Below are 17117 nucleotides of genomic sequence, written 5' to 3' on the forward strand. Positions count from 1 at the left end.
TACATTCTGTTGGTCTTTCAAGGTCTTGACATGTTTGTGTCAAGGTGCCAATATGTATCTGGGTGGCAGCTCTAACATTTGAGGAAATAATTAGTTTCAGTACCTTTTTTTCCCTAACACTTTTTCTGTGTAAAATACTAAGCAGGTACAGAGTTGCTAACTTATGTTTGTGTGCAGAGAGAGCAGTCTAACAATGGTCAGAGTTTTGAATGCACATTTTTGAAGTCATTTGGGCCTGTAACCTTCAGATATTTTTTTGTAGCAGCTTCACACAAATACTTTTAAGAAGAAAAACAAGGAACAGTACAGGCAAAAAGTGCAACAAGTGGCAAATAGGTACCTTTGAAATGGTTACCACCATACCAGTGGGAAGAAAAAGACTTCATTTTAAAACTTCTAACCTATACTTAGAGTAATGGCTACCTTTCTGACATGTTAATTAGGCTTTAATATGTGCAGCGACAGGCAAAGAAAAATGTACAGAAGATCGAATTCAAATGCCATTTCTAGTAGCAAAGATACTTCTCTAGTGGAAAAGAAAATAAAAAATATTTGCTCTTTATATGTCCTTAGAGCAAAGAATATTTTCTGTTTTCATCTTTCAGATTAAAGTCATTAAAATTTGTGTAATAAAAAAGTTATTTAGAATTTATTATGTATTCGTATAGAGGCTTCAGCGATGTGTATACAGTGACATTTGTTTTGTGCAAGCCAAACGTTTATAAGTTTGTTTAACTCGTATTTTTGGCTGACTTTGCATTAATATTTTTATCTTTTGAAAATTAACTTAAGAATATTTGTATCTTTTCTATATTCTAGTTCCTCAGTCACAGTAGAAGGTGCAACGTTAGAGGAAGGAGGTATTGCACTTGGATTCACTGAGCAGAAAATAAACATGATGGTCCTGGATATCTGCCACAAACCAGGTGGCAGCGAGTACCTGAGGCAAATTTATCACATCATCCGGCTCAATGAGGTAGGGAAACGGCCTTTTTACCGAGCAATTAGGTGTGTACTGGCCTGAGGCAGCGTCTGCTGGCAGCTAAGGGTTAGTCAAGGAGGTGATAATGCTTCTTAAAGTCAATATGAAATCCTATATAGTATTGTAATAGAATCCATTCAGTTTAGGCTTTTCTGCATTTGTACAGAAAAGATTACTTGATGGCAAACAATGTAGATTTTATTTATGTACTTAAACAGTAGTATGGCTCATAAACTTCCTTCAGATTTGTATTGTAGACCATAGTTACATTTCAAGAGTTTGAACACAGTATTAAAAAAAAAAATAAATCGGCAAGGCTATTGAAAAATTGACTAATACAGGAAGTAAAATGAAATGTGGTAAATTAGTTCTCTTGATTTAAAAAACAAGCAAACCCTATGGCTGTATTGAGAAAATAAATGCATCCACGTGAAAATCTTACTTAATATAGATAATTCTGTTCAGTTAAAGAGTGCTTTCAAAATTGCAGTAAACAAATTGAGGTTTGTTTGATGCACATGGAATTTGAGCAATGTAAAGAATCATCTCATTATTTCTAAGGCTGTACTAAATTGCCCCAAGTTACCAAAAGCATTCTGATTTTATTCACTGAAATAAACACAGGTTTGCTTAAATTGTATGGTAACAGAGATCTGCACATCTTAATTAAGAAAGTTCCGTTTATTAGCTTTAATTACTAAATTACTATTCCTTGGATGCATATGCAGGTCCTCTTAAGATCATCACAAGTGTACAGAAGTGTTTATAATGAAATGCAAAATAAGGCAAATATAGGCACAGGCCAAGATTTTTCTTTAAAAAAAAAAATATATAGCAAAAAAAAACAATTAGGCAGCTATGTCTATATGAAGGCAATAGAGAGGAGCTCAATACTGGGACTGTGATTCTGAAAATCGGATGAACTGTTTAGTTCCTAAGTATAGGCTTAAAAGCAACCTTTATGCATCTGCGTTTGGAAGCCTTAGAAGTAATGTAAGCATGTATGTAGAGATGGCAACCTAATATTAATACAATATAGAATCTTTTCAAGTTTCATCTCAAACAATTAAATAGTTCGGGAAGTGAAGTGAAAATTATTACTGTAATACTGTTCAAACAAAACCTTTTCACCTGGAGCACATTCAGGATTACTCCAAGTATAACGGAGTGAGGAAAAGATGATGAACAAGACCTCCAAAAATAGCATATATTCCAGTAGTTAGGGCAGTCACCTAGGGGACAGGATATGCAGGCTCAAATCTTTATTCTGCCTGGTTTAGACTAGGGAATGGAATCTACATCTCTCACATCCGAATTAATTCCCTAAACCGCTAGACCATTAGCTACCAGCATGGAATTCTGTTCTTTTCCCTCGTTTGAGTTGTTTTGCCTTGTAGAAATTGCTGTAAAAATCCATTCTGTGACTTCTAAGGTCAAAAATAGAATCATACTCTAGCTGAAGGGGTAAAATGCCCGTATCAGGTTCTGGAGACCCTAATCCAAGATCCAACTCCTGTGAGTATTCATTTATTTATACAAAGTGGAGCAGCTCCAATAGGGGGTAAGAGGCTGAGAGAATTAGGTGGAAGAGGCACTTTAGTCTGACTTTCCACATCCCAGGTGTCTTTACTTGAATTTCTGCAGCTAGTAAGAGCTCTGTTAAATATAGAACATTTCTCAGTGGAAAAAACGGTCTTGTTTTTTTTAAAAAAAGAAATCCTGACCAGCTTGACTTACAGAAGGACTTAACTGTGTTACTTCAAATTACCTTTGAAACCATTGCAAAATATTTTAATGCTTAGCATGGTGTTACGATAATGCACTTCTCGATATTATTTTTCATAACTTATATTATGTTTAATGTGCCTGACTACCAAGAAATAGACTTGATTATCTGTTCAAAGGTCCGTCCTTTTGTTTGGAGACTCCTTGGACTATCAAGGGATCGTGTTCATAAAATGAGTTTGGAGATCTTTATGCTACACTGCCTAATAATTGCCTGTGAATAGAGAACAAAACGATGAGACAGAAAATTGTTGTTCTCAGTAATTTTCCTTAGAAAATCAGTGGAAAAGGAATATAGATTCTTGAAAGCTGTATTTGGAAATAGATCTATGATGTTATAGAGATCTATAATAGATACTGTAGAACTCAAAATAGGTTACAGTCCTTCATGTATTTATCAAAAAGAATAATCATTTTTAAAAGCAATTTTGATTAATGGCTGCCAAAGAGAAAACAACTTTCCTGAGCTGTCAGGCTCAATAATTTTATGTCTGGTTGGTATTATGCCAATTCATTGGTAGTGAGGATATAGCTCACGTTTACAAACGTGATTTCTTTTCTCTTTGTTTTCACATTTTTGAAACATGACTCTTTCAGGGTCTACAATATGTACCATACTAAAGAGTTCATTACCGTTGTTGAATAAGTCTTTTTCTCAAAACATAAATCCACAGTATTCCAAAGACAGAAAAATGCCTGCATCAGGAGGTGAGCTGTATGCCACTTGAAATGTTCAAACCCTAGCAAGCATGGACAGCAAATTCTAATATCTCTCTTGAAAAACCAACAGAATTTGCTTCTGCCAGAGGGCTGGGTTGTTTTAGAGCTCTCTACAGATTTTGTGAAAATGTGTGCATGGAAGGCAGTGCATTTGCAAAATTTTGGTAAATGTATAGAAATAGCTTTTAAACAGCCCCCTTCACCATGACTTTGAAATCTTTGTTATGGCATGAAGTCATGAATGAATGGGGGGAAAAAAACAGGCATTTTTGTAGGCTGAGAAAAGATAGGTGAGAAACTTAGGGTGTGTTTTCACAGCTGGATTACACTGTTGTCATAAAGCAAAAGAGGCCTGACTTTTTTTTTTTTTTAAATACAATTAGGTGATTTTGTGATTATTGTAAGCAGTCCTGACAATTGGCTGTAACCAGCAGAGAGAGAGAGTCATGCTCTTTCTTCTGCCCTTGTGCTTTCCCATCCCTAGGCCTCCCTTTACACTAGCATGAGAAATCATGTGGCTTATTTATCTGGCTGAAACCTTTCTTTTTTCTGACTGATTTCACAACATATGCTAGTACCAGCACAAGAGAGAAACAGCTACCGTCTGTGTGGACTAGGAGGGAACTTGTGTCTTTCAGGGAACTTGTGTCCGCAGTTGGATCAGTTTACACTGATGATGAAATTATTCTTTTAGAAAGACCAACTGAGGAGCACAGGGTGCCTTGGCAGGTAGTTTACATGTTCCTTCACCTGCATCTAAAAATTTTTATCATCTCAGTAATACTGCAAAGTAAGAGGACCATTTGCATCCACCCATCTTTAATGAAGACTCACCTGGAGTACTTGTTCAATGTTATGGCAATCCTATCGTTATAGACTTCAATTTCATAACAATAAACTGTTTAATCACAGTTGTCCTTCCAGCAAATAGATCTCTAAATGTTTCATTATATAGCTCATCACGAAATGGTTCTATTTAGTCAAAACACTTTATTGGCATGCAATGATGATTTATTTACATGGTGGTTTAAGAAGTGAAAATAGAAAGATTGTGGCCAAAATAATCATGCGTCTGTTACAGTATATTTTCTAAAATTGCCGTGTAAATCATAAATGACTTCTAGTCTTTGAATGCTTAAACAATTAAAAAAAGCTTTGAGGAGTGGGAGAATATTTATTTCCTGTGTTTACACAACTGGTTTAAACATGTTCATCAAACAATTAATTTATAGTCATGTAGTAACTATTTAATGCTGTCCAAAAAACAATTTTAAATATTCATGTATACTTTATGCTGTAAAATCATATAATAGTCATCATAGATTAGAACAGCTCATAGAAAAGATTTGCTTCTCACTTCCATATAGACCTAACATATATATAAAAAATGAGAACTGATACAGATACTTTGATGACAAGTTCAGAACAATAGCTTAGATTGTTCTGGTTTGCTTCATTTGGAGGGATGTTCATGGAGGTTATTTGCTGTTTGTTTTAAAATGGTGTTACTCTTAAAAAGGTTCCAGCTTTGTGAGATTTCTTATTCTCTCCTTTAATGTAAGGATCTTCTATCAAGCACACTGTAAAGTTATGCTTGAAATTCAGGCAAATTTCACTTATAAAGCTAGGTGACATATACTATTTTGTGGTTGTTTTTTCTTCTAAAGGAATATTTGAAAGAGCAGCTGTCTTGTGAGATTTCTTCTGACGATGGTGTTACCTCCAGTCAATGCCTGCCTTTGACACTGAAGGGCGTGGAAGAGCAGCCTGTCTTCAACCCTTTCCAGGTGTACAGACAATCTTGTGAGAAAGTGTTCAATCAGGTGTGTGAAAGGCTTTGAGCTTTGGGCAACCTGGTGTAGTGGAGGGTGTCCCTGCCCATGTCAGCGGGGTTGGAACTAGATGGTCTTTGAGGTCCCTTCCAACCCAAACTGTTCTCTGATTCTATGAAAATCTGAAACCTTGGCTATAGTGTAATTTTTACTTATCGATCTTGTTGTGATCATGATAATGACAGAGACTGAAATTAGGAAAACGGAATTAGTTACATGTGTTCACATTTGATGAAGTGCAAAGGAATATATTACTCAGGAGTTTAATGAGGGCACCCTCTACAATAGCATGATGTTCAAAAAGCCATTGTTGTCCTTTTCTTTTGTCAGAATTATTGCATGTAAGAGCAATTTGCATTTACTTAGGCTTTCTGTGTTAGTTCAGTATAGTGAAGGAAAGCCCATTGGTAGCAATGACATTAATTACATCTGTGTAATGGTACATAGGGCTAATCTCAGTCCTTTGAAAAATTATGACAAAACTCCAAGTGCACATTTTGGATCTTCCTGATGAGTCTTTTGTGGAACAGTGAAGTAAAGGATGCTTTGAAATACAGAGATTTCATAGATTTCATAGATTTCTAGGTTGGAAAAGACCTTAGAGATCATCGAGTCCAACCATCCCTAATCCCCATTAAACCATATCCTCAAGTAGATCATCCACCCTATTCTTAAACACATCCAGGGATGGGGACTCAACCACCTCCCTGGGCAGCCTATTCCAGTGGCTGACAACCCTTTCAGAGAAGAAATACTTCCTAACATCCAACCTGAATCTCCCCTGACTAAGCTTATGCCCGTTTCCTCTTGTCCTATCACCCATCACTAATGTAAAGAGCCCCTCCCCCATCTCCCCACCATCTTTTCTCAAGTATTTATAGGCTGTAATCAGGTCTCCCCTCAGCCTCCTCTTCTCCAGGCTAAACAGCCCCAACTCCCTCAGCCGCTCCCCATAAGTTTTATTTTCCAGCCCCTTGACCAGTTTAGTCGCCCTTCTTTGGACCCGCTCCAGGAGCTCAATATCTCTCTTAAAGCGAGGGGCCCAAAACTGGACACAATATTCCAGGTGCGGCCTCACCAGTGCCGAGTACAGGGGCAGGATCACTTCCCGGCTCCTGCTGGTCACACTATTCTTGATACACGCCAGTATCCCATTGGCCTTTTTGGCCACCTGGGCACACTGCTGGCTCATATCAAGCCGGTAGTCAACCAACACCCCCAGGTCCTTCTCCGCCAGGCAGCTCTCCAGCCACTCCTCCCCGAGCCTATAGCGATGCTTGGGGGTTTTATACCCCAAGTGAAGATTTAACAGAACAGTGAGAATTAAGCAGGGGGAAAAACACACGCAAAAAATGAAAGCATCCATTTCTCCGTTTTTCATTAAGCCATGTTAGTGATATGTAAAGGATTATAATTTACCTATAGAAATTCATTTCCTGACAGTGTAACAGTTAAAGAAAATATATCTAGTTGCTGAAATCTCTGCCAGAACACCACATGACCAACTCATTACACAAAATGGTATATGGTTTCTGATAGCACTTGGACACTTAAAAATCTTACACCATTGTTTCTCAAGTCTTCCTAATCCATCATCTACAGTTTTGACTCCACCCCTCAGTTTCAAATATTTAAAAAGAAATGGTATTACAGCAGCATGAAATTCACTTTACAGACTTGTAGTAGAAGGACATCCTTTTTCAGTACAATTCTGCTTTTAAAAAGTGTAGTATCGTTTCCTAGTTTTGAGCACTCTGGACTTTTTCACCAGGTGTATTGCTGTAAAATATATCTGATTTGTTTTTTTGGTTTGTTGTGGGTTTTTTTTTTTTCCTTACTTATTTAATGAATGCTTAATCATGTTGCAATAAAAGTGTTAATATCTTGAAAAAGGAGGTTAATACCAATTTCACAAGGCTTCTCGCTCCAGAGGAACGTGCTTTAAAAGTATATTTTTTTCTTCCACTAGTCCCTTTATGTATATCTTAAACTGATTGAATTTAAGAGGCCACAGAATCACTTAGTCCAATTTGAAATGCAGAAAATAGTTTACCATGTCTCAACTTTCAATTCATTGATAGTATTGTAGGATAAGACCTTCAAGCAGTGACAACTCAGGGCAGAATTATTCTGCTACATGACAGGTTTGCAGTGCTTTATTAGTCAACAGATGACAAGGGATAGTTCATATTAAATTGCTTTGGATTTTGTAAACTTTTGGCATAAATTCTATTACCTGTGTGTGGAAAAGTATCTTAAAATTAAAAGAAAGGAGTAGTAGATCATGCACCTTAAAATACCACGTGCCAGCCTTGTTGGCAATGACACATATTTCCCAAGCTTAATAATGTTATTAAATAATTGAGTTCCCTTTACCATAAAATTGCACATTTATTTAGTGTGGGACAGTCTATAAAATAGTGGTCAGTATAGCTCAGTATCTGGTTTCCTGTGAAAACTATTACTAGTGCCTGTAGAAGATGCCAGAGAGCTGGCAAGGACAATTATTTTTCTCAAAGAAGGTATTTCTTCTTAAATTCATTTCTCACTGGTTGGCAACTGCCATGAAACTTAGGAGTTTATAATCCATGATTAATTGCTTGGTTTTCTTTAGATCTATTGCAACTAGATGTGTTTTTAACACATCAACTAACGTTTTATCCTTTTATAAATTCCAAGTCCCAACAAGCTACTGGTTTCACAACATATTTTGTCAATGAGCTAATTATACATTGCTTTTTAAAACTTTTCTCTCAGAAAGGCCAGTTGGAATAGGCATGGCAATACTGCTTGTGAGTCCAGAGATCTGCTTCAGCTCTAAACAGAGAATGTTTGAGTTACAGTACTCTATATAGCATATTATAATATATAGTAACAGAATATGTAACAATAGAAAAACATACCTACACTACACAGTGTAGACATGCTCTTAGCTTCCTCAGTAGAGGATTTCTTAAAATAAATTATTTCAAACACTTTCTGAAAGGTAATTTGTAGTAAGCATTCCATATATTGTTTGTTTGTATATGTAAAAAATTGCAGTACATTAGGGTGGATGACTTTTCTCTTCTGAAGTTTTGCTGATTTATCCCTGTCGTGTCAAATTTAGCAAGACACTTAATCATAATTTCTACGAATTTTACTGCTACTGAAACAAAGGCCACTGAACTGCTATTTTGAGATCAACTGTAGCCTTTTTATTAATGATATGTAAATTTCTGACCTTCCAACCCTCTAGTTCAGTAGCTGATTCTAGGAGGTGTGAACAATTCAGGCACTTCATTCTTACATTCCTGTAAAAATCTTTAATAACCGCCATCTGGTCCTAGTAACTTGTTGCTCTTGATTTTATCAATTTGTCGTGACACCGCAGTCTCTGCCAGTGCTGCTGCTCCTCTGTTGTCTAATAAGATTAAGTATAGGCTATTCAGCTCCTCAACAGTATCGATGAAGAAAATTGCTACAAAGAAATTATGTTCCTTTCCTAAGTGACTTTTTTCAAACTGATCTTTTATTTTCTCACAAAACTGGTCAGTCCGGTAGACTAAATTTTTATCTGATACACTTAAAATTTTCCTATTTGTTTTTATGACTTGATACCAGCATTTTTCTTTTTATCCCTCTTGATTTTACAAGTACTTCCTCCAAAATTATTTATCTGTTTTTAATTCAGTGTAGAGTGTAGAACAGTTGCCTGTTTTCTCCCTTGTGTTCTTCTACTCCTACTGTTCTCTCAGTTGACTCTTTTTCCCTTATTTCTTGTTTATCAGATGTTTGCTGTTACGTCTTCAGTCACTTTCTACTTTCAAACTATATTATTCTTTCTTTAGCTACCCTTGTCTCCCTTTCTTACTCTGTGTTTCACCTTTATTTTTCTACTTTACTTTTAAGTGCATGCCAAAGATGAGGGTTAGGGAGAAAATTAAATTAAAAGAAGGAAAGGAATAAAATAAAGATGGAAGGAAGGGGAGGGATTGCACTGATTCTGCTCTCCCAGAGAAACCAAGTGCTGTCTGTAAGAAGAGAAAGATGCACTGCAAGATACACTTTACGCTTCTTATTTAGATTTCCCATGTTTTGGCTTTCTTCATCTTTTTTTTTTTTTTTTTTTTTAACTACACAGTGCTATTTTAGTGATACAACAATAATTTTTGAACTATTTCCTCTCAGGAATGTTGAATTGTAGTCACTACTTGACCATTACTGGCAAAGAAAATTAATACTATGCAACAAGAGTTACTGTTTTGTAAACAAAAGAATGTTGTGTGTGGTCTTTTGTCTGCCCACCATTATTGTAGATTGCTTTTATTTATTAAATAAGCAATATGGAGTTATATTTGTTCATATCGTCTAGACTTACTGCTGTTTATAATAACCATCTGGTGACTGGAGTGCCTTACAAAACAATAGACAAGTAAACCATCACTCTAATTACGACACAGGTTAGATCTTGAATTCCAGCTATACCAAGTTTTTCATGACAAACTTTTTGCTGACAATAGGAAATGTAAATTGCTGTTACATAAAAAGTTGCCAATTATTTTGCTTTTCAAACAAAGAGTCAAGCTTTCAGAAAAAGTGGTTGGGCAGAATGCCATTAACAGTTGGAAGAATAACGGTTCAAAAAATTGATTTATCTTTTTATAAATAATGGCTACATCCCCAAATGGATTTATAAATTAATTGCTGTCTTATTGGAATAAAAACCTTCTTCTGTGGACATGATTGATTTCATCTGTCTAAGTCCTTGTTCTAGACCCCCCTCCTTCTTGGTTAGTATGTCACAGCTGGAGCTTTAATTTACTGATCATATTAACACTGATTAATAACTAACAATAGCTTCTTGCCATGTATCAACAGTCAACCATTACTGAATGGAACTGGGATTGGTCAAACTTGCTGCCAAGTTATTTGGGACTGAATCAGATGACCTTCAGGGTGCTGCTGGCACACAGGTAATGGGATTTTGGCAATAATTGTGCTTCCCTGTTGTCTTTTTTACTTTATAATAGACAAAATACAAAGATTTTATTGGTGAAATTTATGAAATAAGTTATACATTTATTTTTAAATATGTAATTTTAAAACGGAGATACTTCAGTCTACTGTATTTGATCCATGCAAAGATGGTTTTCAGTTCCTGTTTTGAGGAACTTAATTGGTTCTTTCTGTCTGAGACCTGAGTATATGTTGATATAGCCCTTAAACAGTTCTTTAAAAAGAAGTAAGCAACTTTCGAAAACCTATACTACTCAGGGAGATTTCAGCTGTATAGCACAGAACTTAGGGGATGTTTACTCAAGTTGCAATGAGTCTTAAATTCAGTTGGGGGCATGACAAGTGTTGCTAGAATCAGAAAGTGTTTCCTTAATAGTTTTTAACTATTGGAACTTACTTTAATATTTTAGCACTTTTTTACTTGTAAAATTTAACTGCTTAATTGGTAAGCAGGTATATTTAATGCATAATTGATATTTTTTAAATTCAGAAAAAGCAATTTGTTAAATTCAGAAAATCATAGTGGAAAAAAATGGGTATTTTTGTATAATATCTGCCACTTATATCCTTGTTAAAACTGGAAAACTTAGAAATTGCGAGCTAAGTTTAACATTCCGTTCTTAATTCTGAATCCTCCTGATGTTATCTAATACAGTCATATCATCCATCTTTTAAACTGAACTGTTCCTGTATTGAAAAACTAGAAGGACAATTTCAAGAGTGTGAATTTGCATGTCAAAAATGTTTTTATGGGTTTTATGCCATTTTCTCAATTTATCTCTAACAGTTAGTCTTAAACATTTAATTCCTCCTTCATTTCATATATGAAGTATTTGTACAGTCTATTTCTGGTCTTATTTCTTAATTTTGCTATGATTAATTCCTTCTCTGCCCAAATAATTGTTTTCCAAAATTTTAATGCAATTGCACAAAAAATGATGCAGTTGAAAATGTGCCATTCAATTCTCCTCTTGGGGTCCTCTGTGGGACTTCACAGACTTTTTAGTCTTTACCAGTAGTATCATTTTTATGTTAAATGGCAGAGACAATTCAGTACTAATTTTTTTTTCTTTGATATTTCTCCTATTGATTGCTAACACTTGTCCTTCATTAAAAATTAAGTAGTTCACTCTTTTAAAAGAGATTCTAATAGAAAGTCTTAGACTCAAGCTGGTTCTTGAACTTTCCTTCATGTTGATGTCATCAATATGAGCCAAAGGGAACAGAGAGGACTGCTATGATTTGCAGAGGGAACATTTTCTGTGGACATTTCATCTTCTCTGATATCTTGAAACACATTTCATTTCAATTTTGATCTCTTTATAGAGTTTAGAAAGAAGTCACCTGTATGCCTTCTCTGTCCTTCTCTGTATTTCACGCCTTTGTCATATCATCTATTGTTGCATCTTTTTTTTTTTTTTTAATAAGTTCCCTGATTGTTGTCATCTTTCCTAATTTGAAAATGTCTCCATTCATTGCCCTTCTACATGATATGGAAATTCTCATCTAGAAACGACATTATGCCAGCCATTAATGATTAGCTCATGGATTTATTATTTAAACCACTCTTCTCTACTTTACAGACAAACAGATTGTTTAAACCTATTGTCATCATTAAGTAGAATTGCTAATACCATATATGCCATAGTGACCAGCATCTCCAACACATCTTTACGTGACTTAATTTTTAGCGTAGTAATAGTCTGCTCATGTTTTCCAACTGGCTAGTCCAATTCTAACTGGTCTAATGACTGCTCAAGTAAGCTTTGCAATGACTCAAGTGAGCCCAATCTTTAAGTGATTCTTCATGCTTCTTCCTAAAGTCGCATGAATTTCAGCCTTACTTGTGCTCAGGACTTAAGGTTCAAGTTGAATGGATGTGTGATTATTTTGACCTCCTGTTTATGGTGGAAACAATCTATTTCTACTATTTGCCTCCTGATATGAGTTAAACAAAACTAAGGATGGTACTTGGAAAGAGTAAGAACCACCAGTTTATAAAGTGGAGCACCATAATACTTTAATTGCTCCTTTCTTTGACACATGCTAAAGCTTTCCCTTATCAGTTACCTCAGTGCAGTCAAAAATACTTTTACCTGTTCATAGTGATATGAGGGTCAATTTCCTTATTTTATATTTGAAGAGAAATACTGTCTATTGCAGATGAAGTAAAATAAGTATACTCTGCTCTCGCTTTGGTGGAGAAAAAGTAAAAATGCTTAGGGGACTCATTTACAAGGGAAATGCTCCCCTAACCTAGTTAATGACTGACTTAGGTGGGAGGGGGTTATGGGAGCATTGTCCCAGAGCCAGCAAGTGGTAGGCAAATTAATTGGTTGGTGGTTAGGGGAAAGTAAAAGGCTTTTAGGACTGGTTAAAAAGGGAATGAGTTGTTGTGTAGTACTCATTGGCTCCACATGAGCATGTGAATCAAATCCACGCATTCCTGTGGTCCTCAATGTGAAAGTGTTTAGGAAGTTTTTCAAATGAAAGATGTGGATGGTTCACGGTATTATTTTATTTCGAGGTTATAAAATACAGAACGCTATCAGGAAAAGCCTTTTAAATTTGAGCACTAAGCAGTAACATAGAAAACATACCTTTAGAAACTATAAAGTTTTCGTTACAGGAAGAAAAGGGATATATAGATGAATTCCTTTCCTCTCTAGCTTTGCTTCTGAATCTTTTTTTTTTTTTTTTACGTATAGCTTGAGCTGCAAGGATAAAAGTTAAACCATATTTTTCAATTATATTTGAAATAGTATCTTTTAATAATAAATCTGTTAACATTCAGCTAATTTATAGTACTTGATATACCCAAGTTTTAAAAAGTGTCCTGCATACTTACACAGGTACATGCTGCTTTTTCAAATCTTGGCACTCAGTTGTACATCCTTAAATGTATCAGTACCAAATAGGAGTTCCTTACTTCTAGTACATATATTAAGACAAGAAGACCATGTGCTTTTAATTATTGCTAAATTCATGTGTATCTTAACTTTTAATTGCTGTCCTGCTCATAAAAGAAAAATTGTTATTGTCTGGCTAAATCAGTATGTTGAAACTGCAGTTTATTGTATCAAATATGATCTCTTCTTTTGAACTGTTTGACCACTATCTCTGTGCATATTATCACACTTGAAAATACTTGGGCGTGTTGGTTGCTGAGAAGCTCACCATGAGCCGGCAATGTGCACTGGCAGCCCAGAAAGCCAACCGTATCCTGGGCTGCATCAAAAGCAGCGTGGGCAGCAGGTCGAGGGAGGGGATTCTGCCTTGTGAGACACCCCCCCTGCAGTGCTGCATTCAGCTCTGGAGTCCCCAACACAAGAAGGACATGGAGCTGTTGGAGTGGGTCCATAGGAGGCCACGAAGATGATTCAAGGGCTGGAGCACCTCTCTTATGAAGGCAGCCTGAGAGAGCTGGGTTGTTCAACCTGGAGAAGAGATGGCTCTGGGGAGACATGGAGCCTTCCAGTACCTAAAGGGGCTACAAGAAAGCTGGAGGGGGACTTTTTGCAAGAATGCGTAGTGATAGGAAAAGGGGCAATGGCTTTGAACTGAAAGAAGGTAGATTTCGATTAGATCTAAAGAAGAAATTTTTTACTCAGTGTGGTGAGACACTGGAACAGGTTGCCCAGAGAAGTTGTGGCTGCCCCATCCCTGGAAGCGTTCAAGGCCAGGTTGAATGAGGCTTTGGGCAGCCTTATCCAGGGGAAGGTGTCCCTGCCTGTGGCAGGGGTGTTGGAACTAGATGATCTTTAAGGTCCTTTATCACCTTCTATGATGGGGTGACCCACCTGGTTGACAAGGGAAGGGCTGTGGATGTAGTTTTCCTTGACCTCAGCAAAGCCTTTGATACAGTTTCTCATAGTGTTCTGGTTGAGAAACTGGTAACTGCTGGCCTGGATAGGCACACCCTCCTTTGGGTTAAAAACTGGCTGGATGGCCGAGCCCAAAGAGTGGTGGTAAATGGGGCTAAATCCGGCTGGAGGCCGGTCACCAGTGGGGTTCCTCAGGGCTCAGTGCTGTGTCCGGTTCTGTTTAACATCTTTATCAATGACCTGGATGAGGGGATTGAATGTACCCTCAGTAAGTTTGCGGACAACACTAAGCTGAGAGGCTGTGTCGATCTGCTCGAGGGTGGGGAGGCCCTTCAGAGGGATTTGAACAGACTGGATCGTTGGGCTGAGGCCAATGGCATGAGCTTTAATAAGGCCAAGTGCAGAGTCCTTCACTTGGGGTATAAAAACCCCAAGCATCACTACAGGCTCGGGGAAGAGTGGCTGGAGAGCTGCCTGGTGGAGAAGGACCTGGGGGTCTTGGTTGACTACCGGCTTGATATGAGCCAGCAGTGTGCCCAGGTGGCCAAAAAGGCCAATGGGATACTGGCGTGTATCAAGAATAGTGTGACCAGCAGGAGCCGGGAAGTGATCCTGCCCCTGTACTCGGCACTGGTGAGGCCGCACCTGGAATATTGTGTCCAGTTTTGGGCCCCTCGCTTTCAGAGAGATACTGAGCTCCTGGAGCGGGTCCAGAGAAGGGCGACTAAACTGGTCAAGGGGCTGGAAAATAAAACTTATGGGGAGCGGCTGAGGGAGTTGGGGCTGTTTAGCCTGGAGAAGAGGAGGCTGAGGGGAGACCTGATTACAACCTACAAATACTTGAGAAGGGATAGTGGGGAGGTAGGGGAAGGGCTCTTTACATTAGTGATGGGTGATAGGACAAGAGGAAATGGGTATAAGCTTAGTCAGGGGAGATTCAGGTTGGATGTTAGAAAGTATTTCTTCTCTGAAAGGGTTGTCAGCCACTGGAATAGGCTGCCCAGGGAGGTGGTTGAGTCCCCATCCCTGGATGTGTTTAAGAAAAGGGTGAATGAACTACTTAAGGATATGGTTTAATGGGAGACTAGAGACGGTTGGACTGGATGATCTCTAAGGTCTTTTCCAACCTCGAAATCTATGAATCTATGAATCTAAACCATTCCATGATTCTATGATTCTGTGACTGTGGTGAGTTGACCCTAGCCAGCAGCTAAATGTCTATACAGCTGGTCACTCACTCCCTGCAAAATGGTATGGAGAGAGAACTGGAAGAGCAAAGGTGAAAAAATTCATGCTTTCAGATGAAGACAGTTTAATAAGTGAAGCAAAGCAGTGCACATAAGGAAAGCAAATTGAGGAATCCATTCACTACTTCCTGTCAAAAAGAAAGCATGGCTCCATCATGTGTCGCGGTTACTTGGCATGCAAACACTGTAACCCCTCCTCCTCCTTTCCCCAGCTTTTAGTTCTGAGCATGACATTTATATGTATCCCTTTGGTCATTTTGGGTCAGCGGTCCTGGCTGTGTTCCCCCCCAGTTTCTTGCACACCCCAGCCCACTTGCTGGGGGTCAAAGCAGGAGAAATAAAAGGCCTTGGTGCTGTGCAAGCACTGCTCAGCAGTAGACAAAAAGTTGGTGTGTTGTCAACACTGAGCACAAACCTAAAGCGCAGTACCATACGTTACCTTTCTTGTTTATGTACTCTCCATTATACTGATATGTAAGCTAAGTAATTTCTGATCATTTATTTTCAAGAGAATCATCTCAGTTTGTACGTGGTTATAAGTTACTAATATTTTCCTGGGTTTTGAGATGTGACCTTCCTTCTGCAGTTCCACAGGACTTTAGGTGAACACATCATTGAATACATTACTATATAGAATAACTACTTTCCACTCACTATAATTATGAGAAACAACTGAGTCATGTTTGTGACACGTGAAGCCATTCTCCAATATTGCAGTAATTTGCTGTTCTGAGGAGGAGCAGGTGGGATTCCCTCCTCTGCACATAGGGAAGTTTCATGGAGCACTGGTGCCAGTGCAGGGCAATAAATAGTGATTTAGTTGGAACAATGTGATAGTGTGCACGTGAGCAAGAGCACCATGCGAGCTGCAGGAACAGACAGATGAACTCATGACTGGCAAAGACAAGGACAGTCAGGTACAAGATCTTTAGAACTGGAAGCATAACAACTTAATAATTGAGAGGGGAATATGTTAGTGTACCATAAATGCATCAAGTGAGAAAGAGTAAAAAAACTGTTAGAAAAATTATACAAGTTAAAACCAATACTTGTTCAAGTGGGTAAGAAATGCCATGAAAAATGTCTAGACTGGAAATTAGAAGATGATTTCCAACAAATAAATGGTTGTAGCTCAAGAAGAGTTTTTCAGAAAGTGTTTGCACAGTAATAAGAGCTTATGTAGCTTTAGGTTGAAACAGGATAGACCAAGGGGTTTACTTCCAGTCAGTTGTTCCTTTGGTAAATATTCTCAGCTGCCCAGCAGCTTCTCAAAGCAGAGTAGAAAACCAGGAATTGCTTATATATTTGCTTTAAGGAAACTATAAAATATTGATAATTTGTTTTCTACTAAAACTGGATAAAATATTTAAGCTTTCTAGTAACATTTGCTGCAAAATATACACAAACTCTTATATTTTTCAAACTCTAGAATTTTTCTTAACGTGGTCCAGACTGTATTCTGTCTGACAAACTACTGGGCTGTTGGTAAGTGAAACTGCTTTGTAGAAGATGAATACTATCCTTGGTAGCAGGGTGCTGCCCTAAGATTAAGAAGATCCGTTTATGCTGTGGAAGCTGATCTTGTGCCTAGTGCCTCTCTTTTTTTAAATCCTTTTGACTGTGTTGAGTAAGAAGTGTCTACTTGCCTTTTGCAAATAGATTTGTTAATATATTTGTGGTATTTGTTCCCCATAGTAGAGTTAGGTGGTAAAATTATATGTTTTGCCAT

The 17117-nt window shown here is 37.5% G+C and overlaps 1 protein-coding gene across 1 annotated transcript in view; it reads left to right on the forward strand.

Moving 5' to 3' along the window:
• Window positions 1-17117, forward strand: part of KIAA0825 (KIAA0825 ortholog) — a 241253-nt gene that overhangs the window by 102377 nt on the left and 121759 nt on the right. Inside the window, exons 16-18 of the mRNA XM_086629541.1 lie at window positions 820-976; window positions 5155-5310; window positions 10180-10274. Coding sequence (XP_086485667.1) covers window positions 820-976; window positions 5155-5310; window positions 10180-10274 — 408 coding nt within the window. The remainder of the gene's footprint in view (window positions 1-819; window positions 977-5154; window positions 5311-10179; window positions 10275-17117) is intronic.

The sequence above is a fragment of the Tauraco erythrolophus genome, chromosome Z (genome assembly GCF_009769465.1).
Source record: "Tauraco erythrolophus isolate bTauEry1 chromosome Z, bTauEry1.pri, whole genome shotgun sequence".
Taxonomy (NCBI): domain Eukaryota; kingdom Metazoa; phylum Chordata; class Aves; order Musophagiformes; family Musophagidae; genus Tauraco; species Tauraco erythrolophus.